At 44.8% G+C, this 27,546-nt stretch overlaps 1 protein-coding gene across 3 annotated transcripts in view; it reads left to right on the forward strand.

The window, feature by feature from the left end:
• Nucleotides 1–345: 345 nt before the first annotated feature.
• The window catches only part of INTU (inturned planar cell polarity protein), an 88,141-nt gene continuing 60,940 nt past the window's right edge, over nucleotides 346–27,546 (forward strand). Inside the window, exon 1 of one of the 3 annotated variants that reach the window (XM_073572049.1) lies at nucleotides 346–538. In XM_073572049.1, the coding sequence (XP_073428150.1) occupies nucleotides 450–538 (89 nt within the window). In that variant the 5' untranslated portion in view covers nucleotides 346–449. Of the gene's footprint in view, nucleotides 539–10,177; nucleotides 10,408–27,546 lie in introns of those variants that run through there. The other 2 variants (XM_073572050.1, XM_073572048.1) reach the window with 2 other exon arrangements.

A 27,546-nucleotide genomic window follows, 5' to 3' on the forward strand; every position in this document is an offset into this window, starting at 1 on the left:
GCTACACCTGACAAGGCACTGCTGGACAAGTCTCTGAGCTCTCGCTGGCATTTTTTCATTTCCCTGACGTCTGTGAAATGAATGAGGAGTGGGAGGGCTAAGGCTTTGGTAAAATCACAACTATGAGCTGCTGAGAGACAGGAGAGAGGATGGCAGTCTACTGCACTGCATGTGCTGATAGCGCAACACATAGGGTCCCTAAAAGAGGAGGGGACAAGGGACCTCGGCTTGACTGTGGCCACTCAGTCCTCTGCTGGAGTTGGGTTGAAGGATGGGGCACAAAGGGGGCTGCAATACAGACGCATTTAACTCCAAGGCTTCTATAGCTGTAGAAATGACTGTTATGTGAGATCACCATGTAAGCGCTGTATCCATAGATTAGAAACCTACAGAATGGGCATGGACTAAAAAAATCTTCTCTATGCTATGAGCCAAGTTCTAAGAGGACTATGTTTAAAGTTGGCGATCATATAATTCCACGGGCTGTCACGAAGAGTCTAGATGACCTGGACTCTGTCCAAAGCATCTTGTTTCACAGGTAAGTTAGAGAAATTACAATTCTTTTTTTTTAGAACTATGAAAAGTGCCTGCAAGTAAGGAGGAGATAAATCTGGGGTATGAGAGATGTAGACACAACATCCCACCACACCTGAGCAAAATGGTTTGTTGTTTTTTTTATTATTAATATTTTTTGGATAAATGCACGATAGATAGGTTATCATCATTCAAGAAGCTAATTAGGCCATAGATATAAGTAAATTGAAGCATGATAGATCATATTAAGCTAGCCATGGACATAATTTTTTTTGGTCACCAATATAAAACAAGAGTATAACAGTATAATGTATTTTGGGACTAGCTGACCATCTCCTGTGAATTTCAACCTGTTTTGTGTCCATGACCATTATTAGTGTCAATTGGAAATAGAGAGTTGACAACCAGCCAAACTTCCTAAGCACCCCTTATGCAACATGTCCAATTAACTGGAAGTGTTTGGCAGTCAATATATTATTAGATCCCACCAATATACAGCTCTGGCAAAAATTAAGAGAGTACTTCCAAATGATCAGTTTGTCTGATTTTTCCCTTTATAGGTATATTTTTGAGTAAAATGCTCATTTAGTCTACAAACTTCTGACAACATGTCTCCGAATTTCCAAGCAATAAATATTGTTTTGTTTTTACTGAAAAGGAGAAATGGTCAAAATTAAAAAAAAAGAAGAACAGTGCTTTCAGACTTCAAATAATGCAAAGAAACCAAGTTCATAATCATTTAGAAACAACAATACTAATGTTTTAACTCAGGAAGAGTTCAGAAATAAATATTTTGTAGAATAACCATGATTTTTAAAAACAGCTTTCATGCGTCTTGGCATGCTTGCCACCAGTCTTTCACACTGCTTCTAGTTCAAAAATTTAAGCAGTTCTTCATTGTTTGATGGTTGTGACTATCCATCATCCTCTTAATTACATTCCAGAAGTTTTCAATGGGGTTCATGTCGTGAGAATGGGCTGCCCATGACAGGGATTTGATGTGGAAGTCTCTTCATTTTTGCCAGAGCTGTATTTCCTCACGGGAAACAATGTCACCTTTCAGTGCTACACTGTATTTTCAATGTCAGATATAAGTGGTGCACATGTCAAATGATCAAGGCTGAATGTGATCTGGAACTCGGCTTGGCTTTTCTGACAACTTCCATTATGACCTTACCAAAATGTACAATGAATTAGCAACTTCATTTTACTAATATGAAAAATGATAAAATTTGTGAACAAAGTCTACAGATAAAATGCAGCACAGTGACGAAGATTTTGGAGCGGAAAATACTGAATATTTTGCGCAAATTAATGACATACATAGATTTGAAAAGTGCAGCATGTCCTAAAATGTTCCTGTTTTTTCCTATAGCATGTAATAGATTTTTTTTCTACAACACTATACCATATGGCAACCAATGATATGTTCACAGAGTTCATGATGCAAATTTTTCTTACTGAAAAATCCACGCGAAGAAAATATTTTCACAAATACATGTTTTTATGAGGTTTTTGAGTATAAATCTTTTTTTTCTTCAACAGACAAATTTAGCGAGTTTTTTTCTGGCAGAAACATCCATAGAACTGTTATGTTGCTTGGTTTTATATTTGGAAAAAAAAAAATAGCACCATGAGTATGATCTTGTTACAATGTACAAATATATGCGGCAATGGTGCAGAGATCTTTTTATACTTGTGACAGAGACAAGAGGGCATCCTCTATGTCTAGAGAAAAGAAGGTTTAATCATAATCACAGACTCAGATTCTTTACTGTGAGAGCAGTGACAGTAAAACTCTCTGCCACATGATGGATTAATGGTTGACTCTTGACTCACTACTAAAATTCAGGTATTAGGCTATGTGCCCACGTTGCGTTTAAATCCGGACACTGAAAACCGGACTCCTTCCCAGAAATCGTGCGCTTTTTTCCGCGATTTTACTGCGATTTTACTGCGATTATGTTCGCGAGTTTCGCGTGCGATATTCAACCACTTTCCAAGCGATTTGAAGCATCGCTTGGAAAGTGATTGACAGGTTGGTCACACTCGTCAAACATAGTGTTTGACAAGTGTGACCAGGTTTTTACTATTGAGGCTACCTATGCGGCCTCAATAGTAAAAGAAAGAATGTAAAAAATAATCGGGGTCTATTTACCTTCCGACGTCCCGCGCAGTCTCAGCGACGCTCCCGTTCCCAGCGATGCCTTGCGAGACCTGTGATGACGAGGCCGCTAGAGTCACGCGAGACTACGTCATCACAGGACCTTGCCGAAAGGCATTACTGGGAACGCTGTGGCCCGGGAAGGCAGCGCAGGACGTCGGAAGGTAAATATACCCCGATTTTTTCTTTTTTTTACAGGGGTATGGTACCCAGGGCCTGGAGGACAGTCTCCACTCCTCCACACTGTGGGTACTAACCGCACATGAGACGCTTAACTTCCCGCATGGTGAGCATAGCCACATGCAGGAAGTAAGCGATTCTCATGCATTCCTATGGGTGCAGAATCGCGGCAATTCTTTGCGATTCCGCACAAAAGAATGAGCATGCAGCGATTTTTTCCGCGATGCGATTCCGCGGCGGAAAAAAGCGCAGCATTAGCACAGCATGTGCGGAATGCCATAGGAATGCATGGGGTGCGTTCTGTACAAGATTTTTAAACGTTTTCGCGCCGAAAATCGCGCCAAAAACGCTTAAAAATCGCATCGTGGGCACACAGCCTTACAGATTATTGGTACCGTGGAAGGAGGCAAGGCGCTGCTGTGACTACCGTGGAAGGAGGCAAGGCGCTGCTGTGACTACCGTGGAAGGAGGCAAGGCGCTGCTGTGACTACCGTGGAAGGAGGCAAGGCGCTGCTGTGACTACCGTGGAAGGAGGCAAGGCGCTGCTGTGACTACCGTGGAAGGAGGCAAGGCGCTGCTGTGACTACCGTGGAAGGAGGCAAGGCGCTGCTGTGACTACCGTGGAAGGAGGCAAGGCGCTGCTGTGACTACCGTGGAAGGAGGCAAGGCGCTGCTGTGACTACCGTGGAAGGAGGCAAGGCGCTGCTGTGACTACCGTGGAAGGAGGCAAGGCGCTGCTGTGACTACCGTTGAAGGAGGCAAGGCGCTGCTGTGACTACCGTTGAAGGAGGCAAGGCGCTGCTGTGACTACCGTTGAAGGAGGCAAGGCGCTGCTGTGACTACCGTTGAAGGAGGCAAGGCGCTGCTGTGACTACCGTTGAAGGAGGCAAGGCGCTGCTGTGACTACCGTTGAAGGAGGCAAGGCGCTGCTGTGACTACCGTTGAAGGAGGCAAGGCGCTGCTGTGACTACCGTTGAAGGAGGCAAGGCGCTGCTGTGACTACCGTTGAAGGAGGCAAGGCGCTGCTGTGACTACCGTTGAAGGAGGCAAGGCGCTGCTGTGACTACCGTGGAAGGAGGCAAGGCGCTGCTGTGAATACCGTGGAAGGAGGCAAGGCGCTGCTGTGAATACCGTTGAAGGAGGCAAGGCGCTGCTGTGAATACCGTTGAAGGAGGCAAGGCGCTGCTGTGACTACCGTTGAAGGAGGCAAGGCGCTGCTGTGACTACCGTTGAAGGAGGCAAGGCACTGCTGTGATTACCGTTGAATGAGAAAAGGCACTGCTGTGACTACCGTTGAATGAGAAAAGGCACTGCTGTGACTACTGGTGAATGAGAAAAGGCACTGCTGTGACTACTGGTGAATGAGGAAAGGCACTGCTGTGACTACTGGTGAATGAGGAAAGGCACTGCTGTGACTACCGGTGAATGAGGAAAGGCACTGCTGTGACTACCGGTGAATGAGGAACGGCACTGCTGTGACTACCGGTGAATGAGGAACGGCACTGCTGTGACTACCGTTGAATGAGGAACGGCATTGCTGTGACTACCGGTGAATGAGGAAAGGCACTGCTGTGACTACCGGTGAATGAGGAAAGGCACTGCTGTGACTACTGGTGAATGAGGAAAGGCACTGCTGTGACTACTGGTGAATGCGGAAATGTACTGCTGTGACTAGTGATGAATGAGCAAAGGCAGAAATGCTGCAAAATTAAAAAAATAAGTTGTTAGTCTCCTGCTTTTGGAGCTCTGCCGCTGATTTTGTACTTGTCCTGCATTGATGGTGGGCTGGACAGGTGCACAGGACAATGGTATCCAGTTACTGTCTCCAGCAGTCTTGTGGCATCACTGCTGATCTTTATTTTATCCTGCCTTATTGTGGGTGAGGTCTCCACAACTATTTGAGATATGGTGTCACCAGAGCCCTCTGCAGTGGGATAAAAATCTCCTTCTACTTGTTACTCCTCCATCTGTGCAGCAGAGCATCCTGCTGCCATGTCCTCGGCCTCCTCCATCCATACACAATGAACGAAGCTGCAGGTTCCATGTGCAACTTTTCAGGGAAAGGAATGAGGACCCCCATTCTAGTGATCTTGGGACCAGCAATCAGAATTTTCACAATTCTCCTGAAAAGAGGTGATAAGTATTTTGTAGAATTACTCTCTGAGCTAAGTGGTCAGTGATTACTGGCTTACTTTCTATTTTCGTAAAGGGAATTTGCAAGTCAATTCATGCTGCCCAAACCAGAGATGGCAAGAATCAGAGCCTGGCAGCACAATGGAATCCAGGTATGAACTTCTCTGAAACGTTCCTGCGTTTCAGAGAAAACAAAGCTTTAAAAGGCGGCTGAGGATCATAGTGAGAGACAAGACTGAGGCCACAGCTGGCTCAGAATCATAGAATCATAGAATCGTAGAGTTGGAAGGGACCTCCTGGGCCATCTGGTCCAACCCCCTGCTCAAAGCAGGATTCGCTAAATCATCCCAGTCAGATGTCTGTCCAGCCTCTGTTTGAAGACTTCCATTGAAGGAGAACTCACCACTTCTCGTGGCAGCTTGTTCCACTCATTGATCACTCTAACTGTCAAAAAGTTTTTTCTAATATCTAATCTGTGTCTCTTCCCATTCAGTTTCATCCCATTGCTTCTAGTCTTTCCTTGTGCAAATGAGAATAAAGTTGATCCTTCTACAATGTGACAGCCCTTTAGATATTTGTAGACAGCTATTAAGTCTCCTCTCAGTCTTCTCTTTTGCAAACTAAACATTCCCAAATCCTGCAACCTTTCCTCATAAGACAGGGTTTGCAGACCGGTCACCATTCTGGTCGCTCTTTTCTGAACTTGCTCCAGTTTGTTGATGTCTTTTTTAAAATGTGGTGCCCAAAACTGGACACAATATTCCAGATGAGGTCTGACCAAAGAGGAGTAGAGGGAAATAATGACTTCACGTGATCTAGACTGTATGCTTCTGTTAATACATCCTAGAATTGCATTTGCCTTTTTTGCTGCTGCATCACACTGTTGACTCATATTCAGTCTGTGATCTATTAGTATACCCAAGTCTTTTTCACATGTGCTGTCACTTAGCCCTATTCCTCCCATTCTATATATGCTTTTTTCATTTTTATTGCCCAGATGTAGTACTTTGCATTTCTCCCTGTTAAAAACCATTCTGTTAGTTGCTGCCCACTTCTCCAGTTTATTTAAATCTTTTTGAATCCTCTCTCTCTCTTCTCTAGTATTAGCTATCCCTCCTAGCTTTGTGTCATCAGCAAATTTAATCAGTTTACCCTCAATTCCTTCATCTAAATCGTTGATAAAGATGTTGAACAATACAGGGCCCAGGACAGAGCCCTGTGGTACCCCACTTGAGACATTCTTCCAACTGGATGTGCAGCCATTTACGACCACTCTTTGGGTCCGATCACTAAGCCAGTTATGAATCCACCTAACAGTTGCCTTGTCCATTCCATACTTAGTCATTTTTTCAATAAGGATTGTATGAGAGACTTTGTCAAATGCTTTGCTGAAGTCAAGATATACTATATCTACAGCATTTCCTTGATCCACCCAATCAGTGATACCGTCATAGAAGGAAATTAAGTTAGTCTGACATGACTTATTAGTTAGAAACCCATGCTGACTCTGTTTAATCACTTCATTCTTATCCAGGTATTGACATACATGTTGTTGTGCTTCTCCCCGCACCACTCCAGTGGATGGAATGGTCTCTCGAAATCCCAGAGCGTTTCAAAAAGAAACATACCTGGCTGCAAATGTACATATCTGGGCAGCAAGACTCGGCTGACTGGTTCCCTTCTCTACTACCATCTGAAACAAGTCAATTGGGGGTGCAATAATCACAAGCTGGAACTGCTGAACAGGGTTTTTCGTCTTTTTATTTTAAGAAAGAGCACTTCTGGCTGTAAAAAAAAATAATCCAGAAACCAAATGCACTTACAGATTCACCTCAAACATCAATCTTCAAGAATGCTGAATACTGTAAAGAGAGGAAGGAAACTGTGATTATTGTGGGGCGAGAACGGGGTCACTGCAGTGGTTACCGTGAAGAAATCGATGGACAACATTGTAAAGATTCATATTCGATGAGGACAACGCTAAGGCCCCAATTCATCAAGGCTGATGTTTTGCACGCCACTATGGATGATGGAGTAAAATGAGCCAAATTCATTTAGAGGCATCTTTTAGCTGCCATGCGCCACAGCTAGAAATGTACTCAAGGCAGGGACCAGTGGACATTTCTTTTGGAATTTATGTCTCTTTTGTGGTGTAAATTATGATGGACTTGTCAGCACTGCAACTACACCGCCGTCCCAGCAAGACTCCAGCCACTTTTCAAAATGTATGCCGAGATGAGATGTGCAAACACGAACAGTAAAGTTTGGCGTTCGTACCAAACACCTACTGTTTTGGCACGGACACTGAACACAAACTTCACCAGGAAGTCCTTGTTACTGTTCGGCCCACCGAACAATGGGTGCTTGTCGCCCTGGCATGTGCATGACAGCCCAACAAACACTGCTTCTGATTAGCGGTAAAATAATTACTGCTGCTCTGAGAGCCACGGTTCCCACGCTCTCAAATGACAGAATGAGCCCACAGCTGTGATTGGAGCTATAAACTTTACCTCCGGTCACTGGTGTTGGCTGATGGGTCTACAGATCCCATCAGCCTATACCTGCTGCCGCTAATAACACGAGAACATGATCGGCTGAAGGGAGTATTCATCAGCCAGCGCCTGCGTGCTAAAAAATAAGAAAAAAAAAGCATGGGTTCACCTGTATTTTTGATAACCAGCCAGGCAAAATGCTGCAACCATCAGCTGTCAGTGTTAGTTATCAAGAATAGTGGGGTCCTCACGCATTTTTTAAATAAATAAAAAACTACGTGTTGTTCCCCCCCATTTTTGACAACCAGCCTTGCTAAAGCAGACAGCTAGGGGCTGGTATTCTAAGGCTAGTAAGGGGTCATTGATAATGGCCTACTCAGACTAAAAACAGCAGCTCGCAACCGCCCAGAAAAGGCGCATCTATTAGATGTGCCAATTCTGCGCTTTGCCCGGCTTTTGCCACTTGTTCTAAAAGCGGTGGCAAGTGGGGTTTATATTTGTGGGGTTGATGTCACCTTTGTATTGCCCGTGACATCAAGCCCACGGATTAGTAATGGAGGGGCTTCTATAAGACACCTATCCATTACTAATCCTATAGTTATATTGTAAATAAAGACACAGCCAGAATAAAGTCCTTCCTTTAACTGAAGGAATGACACAGACTCCTTTAGTGATTCTAAATTAAACCATACTCACGTCATCACCCATTCTATTGAAGTAATCATCTCCTGTAATAAAACAAAAATAAATCTGTCCGTTGTTCTGTCCCACGCCGTAATCCATGTCTGGGGGTAAACAGTTTTCAACCTGGACAGTGCTAAGATGCAACCGTCCAGGATGAGAACTGAGGAATGAGCTGCTGCGAGCAGCGGTGACGTCATTGAGGTTACCGCCGGTCATGGAGGCTGCATTCCCAGCTGGGCTCCAGAACTAGAGTGACCTTGGTGCCTGTGCGCTAAATAAATAATTAAAAAATAAAATCAGCATTGATTCCCCTCTATTCTTGAGCAGTCCTCCCATCAGCCCACCCCAGTGACAGCAGGTAAACTTTATACCTCCGATTACAGCTGTGGGCTCACGCTGTCAGCATGAGAACCGTGGCTGTCTGACTGGCAGTAATGATTTTACCGCTGATCAGAAGCAGTGTTTGCTGCACTGTTATGCACATGAAAGCGTGGCAAATACTGGATGTTCGGGCCCCCCATTCAAGTGAATGGGGTACCCAAACTTTTTTTTAACTGTTCGGCCAAACCTGAATTTCCAGGGGTCCGTCCATCTATAATGCCAAGCCGTCCAGGACTGGCGTAAAGATGCCAAAGTCTCAAACATCTGCAAAACTACAGGTTGTGCAAAAATTTTATGGCAGAATACTTGGTGTAAATGGCTTCATGTATCAGCCCCTCTGATTACTGGAAAGGAGGTGGGTGGTCAGCGCTGTGGTAACAGTAAGGCTATGGTCACACTAGGTGTTTCTCAGCATTTTTTTCTGCAGCAAAACCTGCTCTCTTGGCAGGAAAGAATCAGCAGGAAAAAAGGAGAATTTGCTTGTTTTTTTGTGCTTTTTGTCACCCTATATTTGTCTCTTGGACATGCTGATGAAGTTTAGTGCAAAAAAAAAAAAAATCTTATTCTATTTAGTCAGGTTTTGGGACAAATCCTGACTAAATCTGATATCTGCGCCGATGTTTTACTTTCAATGGGTGAAAACCGCTGAAAGAAGTGACACGATCCATTCTGCAAAAACCAGCAAAGCACAAGATACTGAGGTAAAAAAAACAACAAATGTTTGTGCAAGAGATTTCTGACATCTCAGACTTTCCCTAACACTTACACCTATTGCTAATCTGGAAGACTACAACTAACGGACAGAGGTTGGTGACATCCGTTCTGTATCTCTGATGGAAGGTGCCAGGGAGCAGGTCGCCAACTCAGCGGTTAGATACCTAGAGTCCAGCACGTTAACCCCTTTGGTGCTGCAGTAAATGGAATTGTGGCCTCTAAGCCCGTTACAAGGAAGGAGGCTCCGTCCCGTCAAGCAGGGGCCTAATGAAAGCGCCCATAACAACCAGCCTTGTACTTGGGACGCTCCGCAAGTCTGAGCCTTTCCATACAATTGAGGAGCGCCACATGTGCAGGGACTTCTCTACTCCTGGGCGCCCAAAGGGGCCATTCACGGACAGATGCCAGAAGTGACATTTTTGGTCACCGACCTCCATCAACGAAAAAAGGTGGAAGCACAGACACTGGTTCCAATACAAACTGCAACTTATCATAAACACAAATTGCGTACAGTTCTTTATTTCCACTAATTTGTAATCCATTATAAGGCACATTATCTGGAGCTATGTAAGAATACACTAAATATTCCTACAGCACAGGCTTACACAACAACACGTGTGTCTGTAGACCAATAATCCCTATTTTCCGTGTTACCATCTGTCCGCACTGCCACAATAAGTACGAGGCGCACACTCTGAGGACCGCGCACCCTTCCCCGGGAAGCATCACAAGCTCACCTGTTTAGCCACAGACTGACAATGCACGCGGCCGAAATGAGCTCTGGGAGATGTATTTTACCGATCTAACCAAGTGTACGTAAAATTGCATTGCTCTAACTACAATTACCATAATGCAGTGCGAAGAAACATATCACGTGTACGGCAGAACCAATCACAAACTTTGTTATCCTGGAAGGGGCGGATCTGTCAACTTACCTTGAGCCGTTGCTATTAACGCTCAGCACCTCGGCGGCGGTGTGATGTGCTGAGGTGAGGCTGCACCGAGATACTCTGCGCTGGTTCGGAGTATGGAAGTGCTGCGGGACAACAACCTCCGTGAGGACGATGAGGGTGGAGGATGGGACAGTCGCTCATCATCTTATACTGACTGCAGCAGCTGCTCCAGGTAATGTTGTCATGTCGTGACTGCCCCCATGATCACGACTTGTCATACCTGGTTATTAGTATTCCTAGGAGAAGTACAGGACCAGTCTGTTGTGTTATGTACCGCTCAGGTATTACTGGGGCTGGGACCCACTATGGCTGTCTGGTGCTTTGGCTGGCGGCTGCCCCTGCGCTTTGGCTGGCGGCTGTCCTGCGCTTTGGCTGGTCCCTGTCCGGCACTTTTGTTGTATGGCGCTTTGGCTGGCGGCTGCCCCTGCGCTTTGGCTGGTCCCTGTCCGGCACTTTTGTTGTATGGCGCTTTGGCTGGCGGCTGTCCTGCGAATTGGCTGGCGGCTGTCCTGCACTTTTGTTGTATGGCGCTTTGGCTGGCGGCTGCCCCTGCGCTTTGGCTGGCGGCTGCCCCTGCGCTTTGGCTGGTCCCTGTCCGGCACTTTTGTTGTATGGCGCTTTGGCTGGCGGCTGCCCCTGCGCTTTGGCTGGCGGCTGCCCCTGCGCTTTGGCTGGTCCCTGTCCGGCACTTTTGTTGTATGGCGCTTTGGCTGGCGGCTGTCCTGCGAATTGGCTGGCGGCTGTCCTGCACTTTTGTTGTATGGCGCTTTGGCTTTCAGTTTGCACACGTTATCATCACTGTCCCCAATGGCGCTCACAATCTAATTTCCCTATCAGTATATCTTTGGAATGTGATAGGCCTCTTTCACACTTCAGTTTTTTACAATCAGTCACAATCCGCCAGGTTTTTTGTCGGATCCGTCAAAAAAACGGACAGGTGGCATCCGTTGTCATCAGTACTAAAATGGATCCGCCATCCGTCCTTTTGGCGGATTTTGACTGATACAAAAAACTGAAGTGTGAAAGAGGCCATAGGAAACCGGAGTATCCAGAAGAAAGTCATGCAAGCTCCTTGCAGATGTCCTTGGTGGGATTTGAATCCAGGACCTCAACGCTGCAAGGCTATAGTGGCATGTAAAAGTTAGGGCACCCCTGGTGAAAATTAATGTAATTGTGAACCCTTTAGGGGATATCCATGACTTTAGAAAAAAGCATGTAGTTGCTTATAGAGGCAAATACCTGTCTGTTGTTCCTGGCGCCGGTCTTTGATTGCTCCTGCTAGAGATTCAGCTACTCCCTGTCCACAGAGCAGGGCGGGATTACTGGTGTCATGCTGATTGACAGCCGGCTTCCCCCAATTAGACAGCGGAGAGCTGGCTGTCAACTGCGCCTATTGTGGGTCGTCTATTGTGGATGTTGACATGTGTTTCAGATCATTATCCATATGTAGGAGCCATCCTGTTTTCAAGCAGCTTTTTACACATGGGGTTATGTTTGCATCAAGAATTTGTTCAAATTTCACTGAATCCGTTCTTCCCTCTACCTGTGACATGTTTCCTCTGCCATTGGCTGCAACACAACCCCAAAGTAGGATTGATCCACCACCCCCGTGCTTAATGGTTGGCGAGAAGTGATGAAGGAATAGCTTCAGATAAGAGGTTATCTGAATAGCTATAGCGCGAAGGTGTACTGTGTTGTCTTAGTGATTCTCAAGTATCAAAAAGTAAACCTCAAGACTTCGCCTTTAAGGCTATGTGCACACGTAGCGTTTTAAAACGCTCACTAAAAACCGGACTCCTTCCCAGAAATTGCGCGATTTCACCGCGATTTTACCGCGATTTTGCCGCGATTTTCGCGTGCGATATTCAAGCACTTTCCAAGCGATTTGAAGCATCGCTTGGAAAGTGATTGACAGGTTGGTCACACTCGTCAAACATAGTGTTTGACAAGTGTGACCAGGTTTTTACTATTGAGGCCACCTATGCGGCATCAATAGTAAAAGATAGAATGTTAAAATGCTAAAAAAAAAAAAAAAAATCAGGGTATATTTACCTTCCGGCGTCCTGCGCTGCCATCCCGGCCTCAGCGTTCCCAGTAATGCCTTGCGAGACCTGTGATGACGTAGTCTCGCGTTGCTATAGCGATCTCACGAGACCACGTCATCACAGGTCTCGCAAGGCATTACTGGGAACGCTGAGGCCGGGAATGCAGCGCGGGACGCCGGAAGGTAAATATACCCTGATTTTTTATTTTTTATTCTTTTTTTACAGGGGTATGGTACCCAGGGCCTGGAGGGGACAGTCTCCTCTCCTCCACACCGTGGGTACCAACCGCACATGAGACGCTTAACTTCCCGCATGGTGGGCATAGCCACATGCGGGAAGTAAGCGATTCTCATGCATTCCTATGGGTGCGGAATCGCGGCAATTCTTTGCAATTCCGCACAAAAGAATGAGCATGCTGCGATTTTTTCCGCGATGCGATTCCGCCGCGGAAAAAAGCGCAGCATTAGCACAGCATGTGCGGAATGCCATAGGAATGCATGGGGGATGTTCTGTACACGATTTTTAAGCGTTTTCGCGCCGAAAATCGCGGCAAAAACTCTTAAATCGCTACGTGTGCACACAGCCTAAGTACACACGTTGCAGATTGTGCTGCGGATTTGGCAAAAGCCTTGCGGTTTATCTGCGGATCAGCCTGCGGTTTTCCCCTGCGGTTTGACACCAGGACAGTGAAGTAGGTGTAAAACTGCTGCGGATTCCGCACAAAGAAATGACATGCTGCGGATTTGAAACCACAGCGAATCTGCAGCATGTGCACTGCGTGTTTTATTTTCCATTGAATATAAAGGTAGCGTACAACGCAGCAGAATCCACAGCGTGTGAACTACAACACACGGACAGCACATGGACTGTACACTGATGCCACCGACTTGTGTGGCCAATCTCAAAATCAGACCTGTCTCCATACTTTTTAGAGGACACACGTTGCGCAAAGAAACAGACGTGAAGAGCTATAGATTGTAATGAGTAGGTGTTGTATCTGCCGACAGAACATGGCCGTGACTCTTGGATGTCAGACTGAGGTGTAAGGCTAAGTTCACATGAGCAGATGAAAAATTGTCCATTTGTGACATCCATCATTTGTAAAGCATCTGTTCTTTGCATACTCATTGCACTCAATGGCCGAGACGCATCCAAACAATATGTAAGATTGTAAGTATGGAGAAACCACCGTTCCCGGGAAATGCCAGCAGCTTTTTGCTGATCGCCTGTGGTCCTTCTCAGACAGCAGGGACACAATGTGGATCTAAAACCTAAAGAAGCCACATATCCAAAAATTAATGACACTATTAGAAAGTTAGAATCAATATATTCAATGTTATTATTAAGGACACCATAGGACACATTAAAATCACAATACAAGACAACACATGGTAAAAAACGGGGGGAGTAGACCAGGGAGTGAAGGAAGCCACGTGTGAAGTGTGCGTTGGAGTGTGGGGTGGCAGTGACGGCACGTATATGATGAATCCCGGTGAGTACTTTAAACTTTTTCTTTATGTTTATCTAGATTATGGGATTTATTCACCTTTTGCACTTTATTGACTAATAACTACTTCATATATGCACTGCACTTTAATGTCCTTAATAATATAATTGAATATTTTGATTCTAACTTTCTAATAGTGTCATTAATTTTTGGATATGTGGTTTCTTTCGGTTTTATAATGTTTTTTTGCCAATATCATTTGATTATATATTAGGTTGTTTGTACTCCTATTTCTTTGGTTAAGTACACAATATTGACCTGTAGGATTGGTTATTATTGGGAGGGAGTATCGCGGGGGTCCAACACCATCAGTGATCAGCTGTTGTTTTCTCTGGTGACTGATGTAAAGGTTTTGGGCTTAATTCTTCCCAGCTTTTACATCAGTATTCTGGCGCAAAAAGCTTTAAAATGTATAATTTTGATACAACTTGAGGCCGCGATAAAATGTTGTGACTTTTGGTATTCACACACCATTTTGGCCCAGCTATGGTAAAGTGGGTGCAGCTTGGGAAGTGGGGGGTGACCACTGCTCATCACATTCATGAAGACCGGCAGCGTCCACTATTCCACAAATCTTACTCCAGCAGGGAATGAGGTGAGATTTGTGGCGAGGCGCACACCACTGCTCAGACTCTACTGATTCACAAAGAGGCACATGTCGCTTCATGAATCAAGAGCGGCTGGTGTGAACAGTGCCAGTCATGATGAATCGGGTGCACTGAAAGGAGCTGCAGTTGCTTCAGTCAGTGTGTAGCAGCAGCTGCCTAGTGCTGCAGGTTTCTTTTCAAAGCAGCTGATGTTCAGTACCAAGTCTGATACCATGCGCCCTCGCCGGTCTTATATTGCTGACCTATCTTAAGGTTATAAATACAGCTCTGGCAAAAATTAAGAGACCACTGAAAAATTTCCAGTTTGTCTGATTTTTCTCTTTATAGGTATATTTTTGAGTAAAATGTAAATTGCTCTTTTATTCTATAAACTACTGACAACATGTCACCGAACTTCCAAGCAATACATTTAATTTTCAGAAAATGAGAAATTGTCAAAATAACAAAAAATGCAGTGCTTGCAGATCTCAAATAATGCTAAGAAAACAAGTTCATATTCATTTAGAAACAACAATATTAATGTTTTAACTCAGGAAGAGTTCAGAAATCAGTATTTTGTGGAATAACCATGATTTTTAATCACAGCTTTCATGCGTCTTGGCATGATTGCCACCAGTTTTTCTCACTGCTTTTGGGTGACTTTATGCCACCTCCTGGTACAAAAATTTAAGCAGTTCTTCTTTGTTTGATGGCTTGTGACTATCCATCTTCCTCTTGATTACATTCCAGAGATTTTCAATGGGGTTCAGGTCTGGAGATTGGGCTGGCCAGGACAGGGATTTGATGTGGTGGTCCTTCATCCACACATAGATTGGCCTAGCTGTGTGGCATGACACATTGTCTTGCTGGAAAAATCAGTCCTCAGAGTTGGGGAACATTGCTTGAGCAGAAGGAATCAACTGTTTTTCCAGGATAACTTTGTATGCGGCTTGATTCATACGTCCTTCACAAAGATTAACCTGCCCAATTCCAGCCTTGCTGAAGCATCCCCAGATCATCACTGATCCTCCACCAAGTGTCACAGTGGGTGCAAGACAATGTGGCTTGTATGCCTCTCCAGGTCTCCATCTAACCACTAGGCTATGTGCACACGTAGTGAAAGGTGCTGCGGATTTTTCCGCGGTTTCACACCTCTACAATGGAGAAGGTGTGAAACCGCTGTGGATTCCGCACAAAGAATTGACATGCTGCAGATTTGAACCCGCAGAAAATCCGCGCGGAAAAATCCACAGCATGTGCACAGCGTTTTTCATTTTGCCATTGAAAACAATGGTACTGTACATCGCAGCTAAATCTGCTGAGGTTCCGCAGAGCCAAAAACGCTGCGGTCCGCAGCAGAATCCGCAACGTGTGCACATAGCCTTAGATGACCAGGTGTTGGGCAAAGCTGAAAATTAGACTCATCAGAGAGGATCACCTTACGCCAGTCCTCTATGGTCCAATCCTTATGGTCTTTGGCAAACTTCAGCCTGGCTCTCCTTTGCTTCTTATTGATAAAAGGCTTTTTTCTAGCTTTATATAGCTTGAGCCCTGCCTCTAGGAGCCTGTTACAAACTATTCTTGCCGTGCACTTCACCCCAGCTGCCATTTGACATTCCTTTTGTTGGTCACTTGATGTCATCCTGCGGTTGCTGAGTGACATTTGAATAAGATGACGGTCATCACGGTCAGTGGAGAGTCGTTTTCGACTTCTGCCGGTCTGTAACTTTGTTGTCCCCAATCTCTGCTGCTTGACCTTGTTGTAATGGACTACCGTCTTAGGCAACATGACGCTCACTGTATCTCTCTGCTAGTAAAGCCAGAATTGAGCCCTTCTTTTCCTCGCTCAAGACTATTCTTTTCAACTCCTTTGCCATGGTTAAAAGTTATTTTTTCATTCCTATTACTTTTGGGATATTACTAGCACTTGTTTTGCCATCCAGCTTGTCCTGTTGCAGGAGGATTGTGAACATCACAGCAGGTTTTTTATACTTCGTTAAATAAGATTTGGTTCAGGTGATCACCTAATCAGAAGCACATTAAGTAGAATGAGGAGTACTCTGGTTGGAATTCAACTGACACTGGAATGGAATGGCTGTCAGACATGAAGAGAAGCTGATTTTTATAAAACTGTGCAGTGGTCTCTTATTTTTTGCCACAGCTGTATGTTATGTCTGGCCCAAGTTCGCATTGGCTTCTAGATGACACTGTGGTTGAATCCCTGGTGATTGTATACCTGTGTTGGTTTGTACACGTGATGGCAAGTTTATGCTATTCTAGATTCGATTACTGCTTGCTCTGTGCGGCCGCTGTAACGTAACCCGCGTCCTCGCCACTGTTCACTGCTTGCATAGATGTAAATGATTAATGCTCACTTCTGTCTGCTTCACTCAGAAAATGCTGGCAGGCCATTACATGAAATCTGGAGAGGGACATGGATTTCCAGCATGTGCAGGGTATAAGGCTGTCCTCCTGTATACCGCTCTTAGACGGCACAGATCTCTCTTATGACCCATGCTGAGCACCACATCGTACCGCCTGGCCAGGAACATAAGTGACTGTTCATCTGGTCCATTAATTTCATTGAGAGCTGCTTATCGAAAGTGATCCATAGAGAATTCCCTCTATTTGGCCTCTTTTCACGTCACATTTCTGTCAGTCTGTTGTATATTTGGCATGGACGTTTCTTTGTTTCAGATTTATACTGAAAAATCTGAAACTACAAACGTGCATTGTGTGTGTGTGTGTATATATATATATATATATATATATATATATATATATATATATATATATATATATTTACTGTAGTACACTATTTGGAACAACCTCCTGCCTGGTGGTAAACCATTCTTACTTTGCAGCATTTTTTTCCACACCTGCCTAAAATGTTTGCAAGTGTCCATTTTACAGGGAACCTGTCATCAGGATTTACGTCTGGAAGGTATTATTTGCGCTTTATCAGCCTCCTCATACCATTAGCCCTAAATAGCAAATGTACATGTTTAAAAACGAAGGTTAATTGTCCCCGCTGTTCCTGCCTGCTGTCACCGGACTAGTCCTGGACCACTGTCAATGCCGCTACGTGGGTTTTATGGTCCCACGGCGTCGGGCTGCGGCTTACGTCCAAACCATCTGCAAGTTGGGATTTGGATGTATGCGCCAACGAGGCCATAGACTATAATGGTGCCGATAGAGCGAACGTGCGCTCTGACGTGTATGATTTTCAGGCTTGTACTCCTACTGGAGGCGGACAATCTGATGTAGACCCCCATGTGCTGAAAGAGCAGTGAGTCGGAGATAAGCCAACCCTGTTCTACTCCACCTCCCCGCTCATGTGCCGGGATGTTGGGGTGCTTTCACGTTGCGTTGTGGCACCTGTTCAGTGGCCTGGTCAGGGCTTACACTTGAACCCCTTGCAAAACTGGATTCGGACATATGCGCCGACAGAACCCTAGTCTTTACAGGTGTCAACAGAGCGAGCATGCACCCTGCCGTGCATCATTTTTGAATCCCGTTTTGCGGGGGGGTTCAGACGTAAGCCCCGGCTGGGCCAGAACGCAATGTGAATTCACACTTACACTGCTGTGTGCGCACTATCCCAACACTGTTGTATTATTTGACAGCCATTCAGGATAACTTCCAGTCACTACATTTAGTTTTTAAACACATACATTTAGAATCCTAATTAAAGGTTCCCTTTAACAGATCTATTTTGTTTAAGCATTTCCTTGTTTCTTCAATAAAAATTGTTTTCTTGGTAGCTTAAGGAAACCTTCATATGTCTGAGTGTTACCATCTGAGCGAAATGGACCGATTTGTTTTTTTTATTTTGCAGGTAGCATTCTAGTTGCATCCATTTCCTTGTTTCTGTTTTCACTGAAGTGGGCAGACTGTTTGGACTTTATTTTATCCATTGACTCTTAGCAATTGATCCGTTAGAAACAGATGAAACTTGGATGTGAAACTAAACTACCCAGTATATCTTCTATTTCTCTAGTTTTAGACAGATTCCTACGACTTAATATCCTTGTCTGATCCCCAAAACGGATGAGAATAGGACGTGTTCTGAGTCTCACGGACCGGAGACACGGATCTATTCTTAAATGAAACTGTGGGTCCATGTGCTGTCTGAGGAGAAAGCCGTACCATGGTAAGATGTGTCACACAAGTAAAGGCTAAAAGGTGAGAACATGGCATGTCCCTGCTGACTTCTCCCTTATTGGCTACATTCACAGATGTAGGGTGTGTTGGGAGATGCCGGTCAGTCAAGTGAGAAGCCGGTGAGGACCCACACACAAGCAAACAGTAACCTTACTTACATAATGTGTGCTGACATTGGGCAAAAATTTTGCCACGTCAAAAACTCACCAAATACTGGTCATGGGAATGTAGCCTAAAACACCACAATATAGGTCTTATCATTGGTGTATTGCAATAAGCCATCTACCATGGAAGCTCGGAGGTGGCCCCCTACGAGGTCATATTTTGGGGATTTCCTTAGTTCCTTATGGAATTATTAGCAATGTCTCAGAAATTGCCCCAGGTTGTCTCTATAGGATCGTGACCTGTTGGGGCTTTGAGGACCAGAGTTGAGGAGCCACTCATCTAGGTAATGGTGCGCCATATCTGCTCAGGAAATGGCATATAATCTCTGGGTATTTTTTAGAAACTTCTGTAGCTGTAGAGTAAAGCTTTCACCTGTCATTGGCATTGTTTTACTGTCATTTTCTTAGAAAAAGAACAAAAAAGTGGTCATGGTTACCTTAGAGACATGTTCGTGTCATTTCAAGGTGATTTTCATCTATGGATCAAGAAGAAAGATCCAAACAATAAAGTAATGATGCATCCCCTGTACGTGTAGTTATGGAATGTAGATATGTCTATTCATGTGCGGGCCCTAATCTCTGCTCCTTCTGCCCCTCTACATTTAGATGGCTTTAAAAGTAGAGCTAATTTTGACAAAGCCTCAGACATTTGGAAGTTAATCCTATCGTGTGGTCTTCTCTGCTCTGTATCCTATTAGTTGACAACTTTAAATTGCAGACATCACAGCAGATACAAAAAAGTTGTCACCAAGTGTCCCTTATAGTTTGTAAGACATGTAACACTCGCTGTACAGGATCGGTACCGCTCATATGGATGGAGGTAGCTGTCCCTGCACATGGATAGTTGGCTGACCTTGCAAACTCAAAAGGGAACCTATCTTGTGGAAAAAAAATGGTAATAACCTGCAGATTTGGGGCTAACCTGCATGTTAATGGCGTTCTCACCCTGTTCAGCTCCCACACTTAGAGCCCCACTGTCGAGAGGAAATGAACTTTATTCCAACTAGTAACATTCGGGTTTCAGTCACGGGGGTGGCGCTCGTGCAAGTTCAGTCACCACTTTGTGTATAGGGAGTGGTGGCTGTAGCCATGCCCCCTGCCGTGACTGACAGCCAGCCCTAATGCTGAGCTGCTATCAGTCAGTGTCGGGGGTTTGGTTACAGATGCCACTCTGTATACACAGACTGACCCGTGACTGAAACCCAAACCCTACCGGGAGGAATAAACTTAATTTCCTCACGCCAGCAGGGCTCTCTGTTTAATAAAGCTATTAACCTGCAGATTAACCCATATCTGCAAGTTAATAGCGTTTTTTCACTTGACAGGTTACCATTAAATGAAGAATGTGGTTTTTGGACCCCCACCACAGCATTTCATCTCCCACAGAATTGAGCATGCTGAAATCCAGAAATCCTCCCAGCATTTTCATATGGTCTTTTTTTTATTTTATTTTTAGTCCTTTGTAAATGTAATCCCTGCTAAACTGTGTCCTTTGTGAGGAGTCATTGATGACTCATGTTCCTAGTACTAGGAGATTCTTTCATTGTGCTTAGAGAGCTTTGTATATCCATAGCTGCTGTAAATGACCTCTGTATATAGTGCAGGAGCTGCTGGGTAGGACCCCTGTGCGTAGTGCAGGAGCTGCTGGGTAGGACCCCTGTGCGTAGAGCAGGAGCTGCTGGGTAGGACCCCTGTGCGTGGTGCAGGAGCTGCTGGGTAGGACCCCTGTGCGTGGTGCAGGAGCTGCTGGGTAGGACCCCTGTGCGTGGTGCAGGAGCTGCTGGGTAGGACTCCTGTGCGTGGTGCAGGAGCTGCTGGGTAGGACCCCTGTGCGTAGTGCAGGAGCTGCTGGGTAGGACCCCTGTGCGTAGAGCAGGAGCTGCTGGGTAGGACCCCTGTGCGTAGTGCAGGAGCTGCTGGGTAGGACCCCTGTGCGTGGTGCAGGAGCTGCTGGGTAGGACCCCTGTGCGTGGTGCAGGAGCTGCTGGGTAGGACCCCTGTGCGTGGTGCAGGAGCTGCTGGGTAGGACCCCTGTGCGTGGTGCAGGAGCTGCTGGGTAGGACCCCTGTGCGTGGTGCAGGAGCTGCTGGGTAGGACCCCTGTGCGTGGTGCAGGAGCTGCTGGGTAGGACCCCTGTGCGTGGTGCAGGAGCTGCTGGGTAGGACCCCTGTGCGTGGTGCAGGAGCTGCTGGGTAGGACCCCTGTGCGTGGTGCAGGAGCTGCTGGGTAGGACCCCTGTGCGTGGTGCAGGAGCTGCTGGGTAGGACCCCTGTGCGTGGTGCAGGAGCTGCTGGGTAGGACCCCTGTGCGTGGTGCAGGAGCTGCTGGGTAGGACCCCTGTACGTGGGGCAGGAGCTGCTGGGTAGGACCCCTGTACGTGGGGCAGGAGCTGCTGGGTAGGACCTCTATCTCTTCAAGTCATGCAGTTTGCATTTTGACATTGTGTGTACAGTTGTTCCTAATATCGTAAAAATGTTGGTAAATCTGCTGTTCTACTACAAATAAAACCTGGATTGTGAATGTGAAAATATGATTGTATGTTTTTTCCGGTTTAAAGGCAACCTGACATCAGAATTTTAGATATAAAACTGACCCCATTGTCCTTTTTGTCTTTTATTTATTTATTTTTTTTAATTTTGTTCAGATGTGTTACAAATTCATATATAAAATGTGCCTACTTGTATAAAAAATCCTTTGCCCCAAGTCATCGGGGCATTTCAGCATCATTTCCAAGTCCCATTGCCACACTGTTGAACCTTCCCATGTATTTGATTGCTACATGGGCCGTTGACATCAGAGGTGACGTCACTGAAATTCCCGCATGTGGAGTCCCCGCTCTCCCCCCCCCCCCATTTATGTCAACCAGCCTGACTAAAGCTCACAGCTGAGGGCTGGTATTCTCAGGCTGGTAAGGGGCCATTGATCTTGGGCCCCCCAGCCTAAAAATAGCAGCCCACAGCTGCCCAGAAAAGGTTCATCTATTAAATGTGCCAATTCTGGCGCTTTGCCCGGCTCTTCCCACTTGCCCTGTAGCAGTGGCAAGTGGGGTAGTAAGGGGTTAATGTCACCTTGCTATTGTAAGGTGACATTAAGCCCGGGTTAGTAACTGAGAGGTGTCAATAAGACACCTATCCATTGCTAATCCTAGAGTTATTCAAGGGTTAAATAAACACACACAATAAGAATAAAGTCTTTTAATTAAATAAATAAACACAGGTTTTCCATCTTTACTGTTCTCCTATTCCAATCGAAGCCCTCGATCTCCTGAAAGAAATAAAAAATTAAAAACCGACATATACCCATAACTTGTCCGGCGAACAGTCAAGTCCCACGGTGTAATCCATATCTGGGGGTTAAATAGTTTACAACCTGGAGCAGTGCAAATGTGACCACCCCGGCTGTAAACCACAGAGGAATGAGATGCTGGGAGCGGAGGTTCAGTGACTAGCACTGACGTCACTGCAGCTCCGCCCCCTCACAGCCTGACCTGGAGTGAACTCTGAACCATGGGAAAATCCAAGGGAAGAGGTTACTGCAGGTAATGTATCTATTCTATCTATCTATTCTGTCTTTCTCATGAAAAAGATACTCCAAAAAGACATTGTCAATCCATAACCTGTAAATACATCAATATGCCTCAATAATATCTGCAATAGAGATGACTCCTTAGCTTAGAATGAAAACAGGAGAAAAAGTGGAGTCCAAAGCTATTTGAATGAGGTTAAGCTTTTATTAGCAAAAGGACACATATGAGAAAACAAGACCAATTTAATATATTAATAGATGAGGCATCATGTGAATAAATAACCCAGAACCAATAGAAAAAAACAGACCAACACCTACAGTTGTGGCCAAAACTATTGACACCCCTGCAATTCTGTCAGATAATACTCAGTTTCTTCCTGAAAATGATTGCAAACACAAATTCTTTGGTATTATTATTATTATCTTCATTTAATTTGTCTTAAATGAAAAAACACAAAAAGAATTGTCCTAAAGCCAAATTGGATATAATTCCACACCATACATAAAAAAGAGGGTGGACAAAAGTAATGACACTGTTTGAAAAATCATGTGATGCTTCTCTAATTTGTGTAATTAACAGCACCTGTAACTTACCTTTGGCACCTAACAGGTGTTGGCAATAACTAAATCACACTTGCAGCCAGTTGACATGGATTAAAGTTGACTCAACCTCTGTCCTGTGTCCTTGTGTGTACCACATTGAGCATGGAGAAAAGAAAGAAGACCAAAGAACTGTCTGAGGACTTGAGAAACCAAATTGTGAGGAAGCATGAGCAATCTCAAGGCTACAAGTCCATCTCCAAAGACCTGAATGTTCCTGTGTCTACGTGCGCAGTGTCATCAAGAAGTTTAAAGCCCATGGCACTGTGGCTAACCTCCCTACATTTGGACGGAAAAGAAAAATTGACAAGAGATTTCAACGCAAGATTGTGCGGATGTTGGATAAAGAACCTCGACTAACATCCAAACAAGTTCAAGCTGCCCTGCAGCCCGAGGATACAACAGTGTCAACCCGTACTATCCGTCGGCGTCTGAATGAAAAGGGACTGTATGGTAGGAGACCCAGGAAGACCCCACTTCTTACCCCGAGACACAAAAAAGTCAGGCTGGAGTTTGCCAAAACTTACCTGAAAAAGCCTAAAACGTTTTGGAAGAATGTTCTCTGGTCAGATGAGACAAAAGTAGAGCTTTTTGGGCAAAGGCATCAACATAGAGTTTACAGGAGAAAAAAAGAGGCATTCAAAGAAAAGAACACGGTCCCTACAGTCAAACATGGCGGAGGTTCCCTGATGTTTTGGGGTTGCTTTGCTGCCTCTGGCACTGGACTGCTTGACCGTGTGCATGGCATATGAAGTCTGAAGACTACCAACAAATTTTGCAGCATAATGTAGGGCCCAGTGTGAGAAAGCTGGGTCTCCCTCAGAGGTCATGGGTCTTCCAGCAGGACAATGACCCAAAACACACTTCAAAAAGCACTAGAAAATGGTTTGAGAGAAAGCACTGGAGACTTCTAAGGTGGCCAGCAATGAGTCCAGACCTGAATCCCATAGAACACCTGTGGAGAGATCTAAAATTGGCAGTTTGGAGAAGGCACCCTTCAAATATCAGGGACCTGGAGCAGTTTGCCAAAGAAGAATGGTCTAAAATTCCAGCAGAGCATTGTAAGAAACTCATTGGTTACCGGAAGCGGTTGGTCGCAGTTATTTTGGCTAAAGGTTGTGCAACCAAGCATTAGGCTGAGGGTGCCAATACTTTTGTCTGGCCCATTTTTGGAGTTTTGTGTGAAATGATCAATGTTTTGCTTTTTGCTTCATTCTCTTTTGTGTTTTTTCATTTAAGACAAATTAAATGAAGATAATAATACCAAAGAATTTGTGTTTGCAATCATTTTCAGGAAGAAACTGAGTATTATCTGACAGAATTGCAGGGGTGTCAATACTTTTGGCCACAACTGTAGATAATAATTATAACATCCAGTTGGATAGCCTACTGAGGGGTAAGTAAGTCAAAATTACATTAATACTTCAGGGCAGGAAATAAATCCTGAAAATTCCTAAATAACAAAATAATCCCTCTCTTTTTTTTTTTTTTTTTTTTTTTTTTTGTACAAATGTATAAACTATTGCACCTGGCCCAAAAAATAAATCAAGTCGGTAACACCTTACTACAGCGGTGAAGGTGGCCTTGGTGACGGCTGGACGCCGGTCGTCATCGGGCGTTGCGGGCGCACCCTGTGATGGCTCAGGAGGTGGAGCTCGCTCTTGCTGCAATGCGCATGCGCCTATTTTCGCTACCGCACTGGCTGTCTTGAGTCAGATGACCGCTTTCAGCTGCATATTTAAACAGTCCGTCGAGCCGACGGATTGTGACTGACGCCAAAAAACTGTTGTGTGAAAGAGGCCTAAGCGTCTGGAGGCTGCGGTGTATGCGCCTCCTGGAAATGTGCTTGTCTGATACAATTTACTAAGTAGACTGGTGCATGTAGTGTAAATGGTGGGCAGCTCTTTCACCTATTCAGCAGGTGCAGAGAGCAAGTTACACCAAAAATATGTGGACGTGACTGGTCCATAAAGTTCATCACTAGCATGAACTTAGCCTAAGGTATTTGGGGATTGATTTCCTAACGGCGTAAAACCCTGCTGTGGATTGTATTTTTATTGTATTGTAGTTTATAAGGGTCATTTAGGGCGAGTCTGGGACAGCCGCCGCGGAGTGGGGGCGCCAAATCGTATCTTTCAGGGTGCCAACCTCCACTGTCAGGGATAGCAGGCTAGTGTAGGGCTATCGTAGGCTATTATTGTATAGAGTTTGTTAATTGTGTTATTGCACTAGGGGGGTGTTTATTACCTCAATTTATTAAAGTTTCATAATTTTAAAGGGATTATACGATTGCACTTTTGATAGTTCTTCCCTGGTCCTCTGGACATTTTTTTGATTACACAAATTTTTATACCATTGGGCAATGAAGGAAAAATAATTTACATTTTTACCGCCAAGATTGTGTGTTAGCCCCAAGTTTTACACAGAATTGGGTAAAAATGGCACGAGAATTTGTCCCACAATTTCTGATGAATGTAGAAATACCCTATATGTGGCTGTACAGTACTACTTTGCCATATGGAGTGACTCAGGAAGGATGGAGCGATATTTGCCTCCTGGAGCGCAGATTTTCCTAGACTAGTTTGTGGATTCCATATAAAGAGCCCCTAAGTGCTAGAAAAGCAGAATATCTCCAAGTTATCCCATTTTGGAAATTATAACCCTTTGGGAATTTATCTACAGATGTGAGAATTATGACACCATGAGTGTTTTCCAGAAACAGGCAGTAGTGGATGATGCTGAGTGAAAATTGCAAACTGCCATTGTAGTGACCAGTACATTATGCCCACCTGTAAATTAGGTAGGCTCTCATCATTACAGAAATGCCAAATATGTGGGCTTTATATGTTGTTTAGGCACACTGGGGATCAGAAGGGAAGGAGGGATTTGGGAGCGGAGAATTTGCTGAACTTCTTTTGGCAGGTGAGCAGCCATTTCACTTTTCCAGAGCCTTTGTGCTACCAGTAACGTGGAAGCCCCTTATATTTCTGTTAACAGATGAGTGGGGACTTGATTTTTTTTTTTGTGGATTGATTGGAAACTTTTATTGGGAACACTTTACATAACATTTAGGTTCACGATTATCCGTCACTCTTCGCTGAGCACTTACTTTGGGGTTTCCATATAAATCTCCGAGTGACGTGACTCAGATGAAACCCCCGATGGATCCATTCACTAGAATGAGGCAGCAGAGTTACTTTGGACTCCGTCTGGCCTAAATTCCGCAGTGTCCATTTTTTCAGAAGTGTACAAAACTGTGGCCGATGGCACATATATGCAATCCTAAAAAGACGGACACCACCGGAACACAGGTCCTATGGCATCCACAGTGCCTCCATCCGCCTCATTATAGGGAATCTTCCGCCAGAGCTTCTTCGAGTATTTCAGAGATTTACACAGACACCCTGATATGAGCGCTCAGCATAGAGCACAGGATAAATGTGCACTGAGCCTTTCTGCGATCTTTGGGAGACAGAATGAAAAAAATCAACAGCATTCATTTTTTGTGTCGTTCCTCGTGTGGTATAAGTGATTAGGCGACTTTATTCTTTGGGTCGGTGCGATTACAACAATACCTGATTTATATTGGGTTTTTATGTTTGGCTGCTGTCACACACTATAAGATGCTTATACTAGTTTTTGCATCACCATATTTTGAGAGCTATAATTTTTCCATATTTCTGCCAACACAGTCATATGAGGTCTTGTTTTTTGCGGGACGAGCTGACGTTTCTATTGGTAGTATTTTCAGGCACAGACATTTTTTGATCAAATTTCTATTTCGATTTTTGAGAGACAGAATGAACAAAAATCAGCAATTCAGGAATTGCTTTTTTTTTTTTTTACGGTGTTCACTGAAGGGGTTAACTAGTTGGACAGTTTTATAGAGCGGGCCGTTACGGACACGGCGATGCCAAATATATGTACTTTCATTTTTTTATTGACATAAATGTATTTATTGGAAATGTATATTTTTTTCTTTAGGAATTTTAAAAAAAAAATTTTTACACTTTATAATTTTTTTTTAACTTTATTACAGCAGGCTCTCAGCAGGCACTCACAAACCACCTCCCTGCAGGACCCAGGAGGACCCTCTGGCGATCTTGGTGCAGGGGGGGTCTCCATGACCATCAGAACGACACGATCGCATCGCGTTGTTCTGATGGAAGTTCGCAGGGAGCCCCCTTCCTGCGCGATGCTTCTCTATGCCGCTGTCACTACTGAAAGTGGTGTCAGAGGGGTTAAATGCCCATGATCAGTGCTAGCACCGATCGTGGGCATTGATGTTGGTTTGAGCTGTCACATACAGCTGACACACGCACCTGATCACCGCGGCGCATGTTGCAAAGTGATTAAAGGGGTTGTCCAGTCTAAAATGACAAGTCTGCATTGTCTAGTGAATCCTCCCTCTGCGCACAGTGTGCGCAGTGAGGATTCTTCGGGAATGGAGGTTGTATGACCATAGGTATGCACTATCCATACTCCCAGCCAAAATCCGACTAGACTGTTTCTAGGGCACTCAATGCAAGTGTATTGCTCCAGGCCAGAAAGTCTAGTGGGCTTCTGGCTGGGAGTATGCATAGCGCCCACTTGCGGTCACACAGTGCTGGTATCTGAGCATACGCACAACGCACAGTGTGTGCACTGGGAGGATTCACAAGTCTGCAGTCACAGAGAGAGACTATAGACTTGTCATATTAGGCCTGACAACCCCTTTAA

The sequence above is a fragment of the Dendrobates tinctorius genome, unplaced genomic scaffold, assembly GCF_039654945.1.
Source record: "Dendrobates tinctorius isolate UK_male_01 unplaced genomic scaffold, ASM3965494v1 ptg000030l, whole genome shotgun sequence".
In the NCBI taxonomy this organism is placed as follows: Eukaryota; Metazoa; Chordata; class Amphibia; order Anura; family Dendrobatidae; genus Dendrobates; species Dendrobates tinctorius.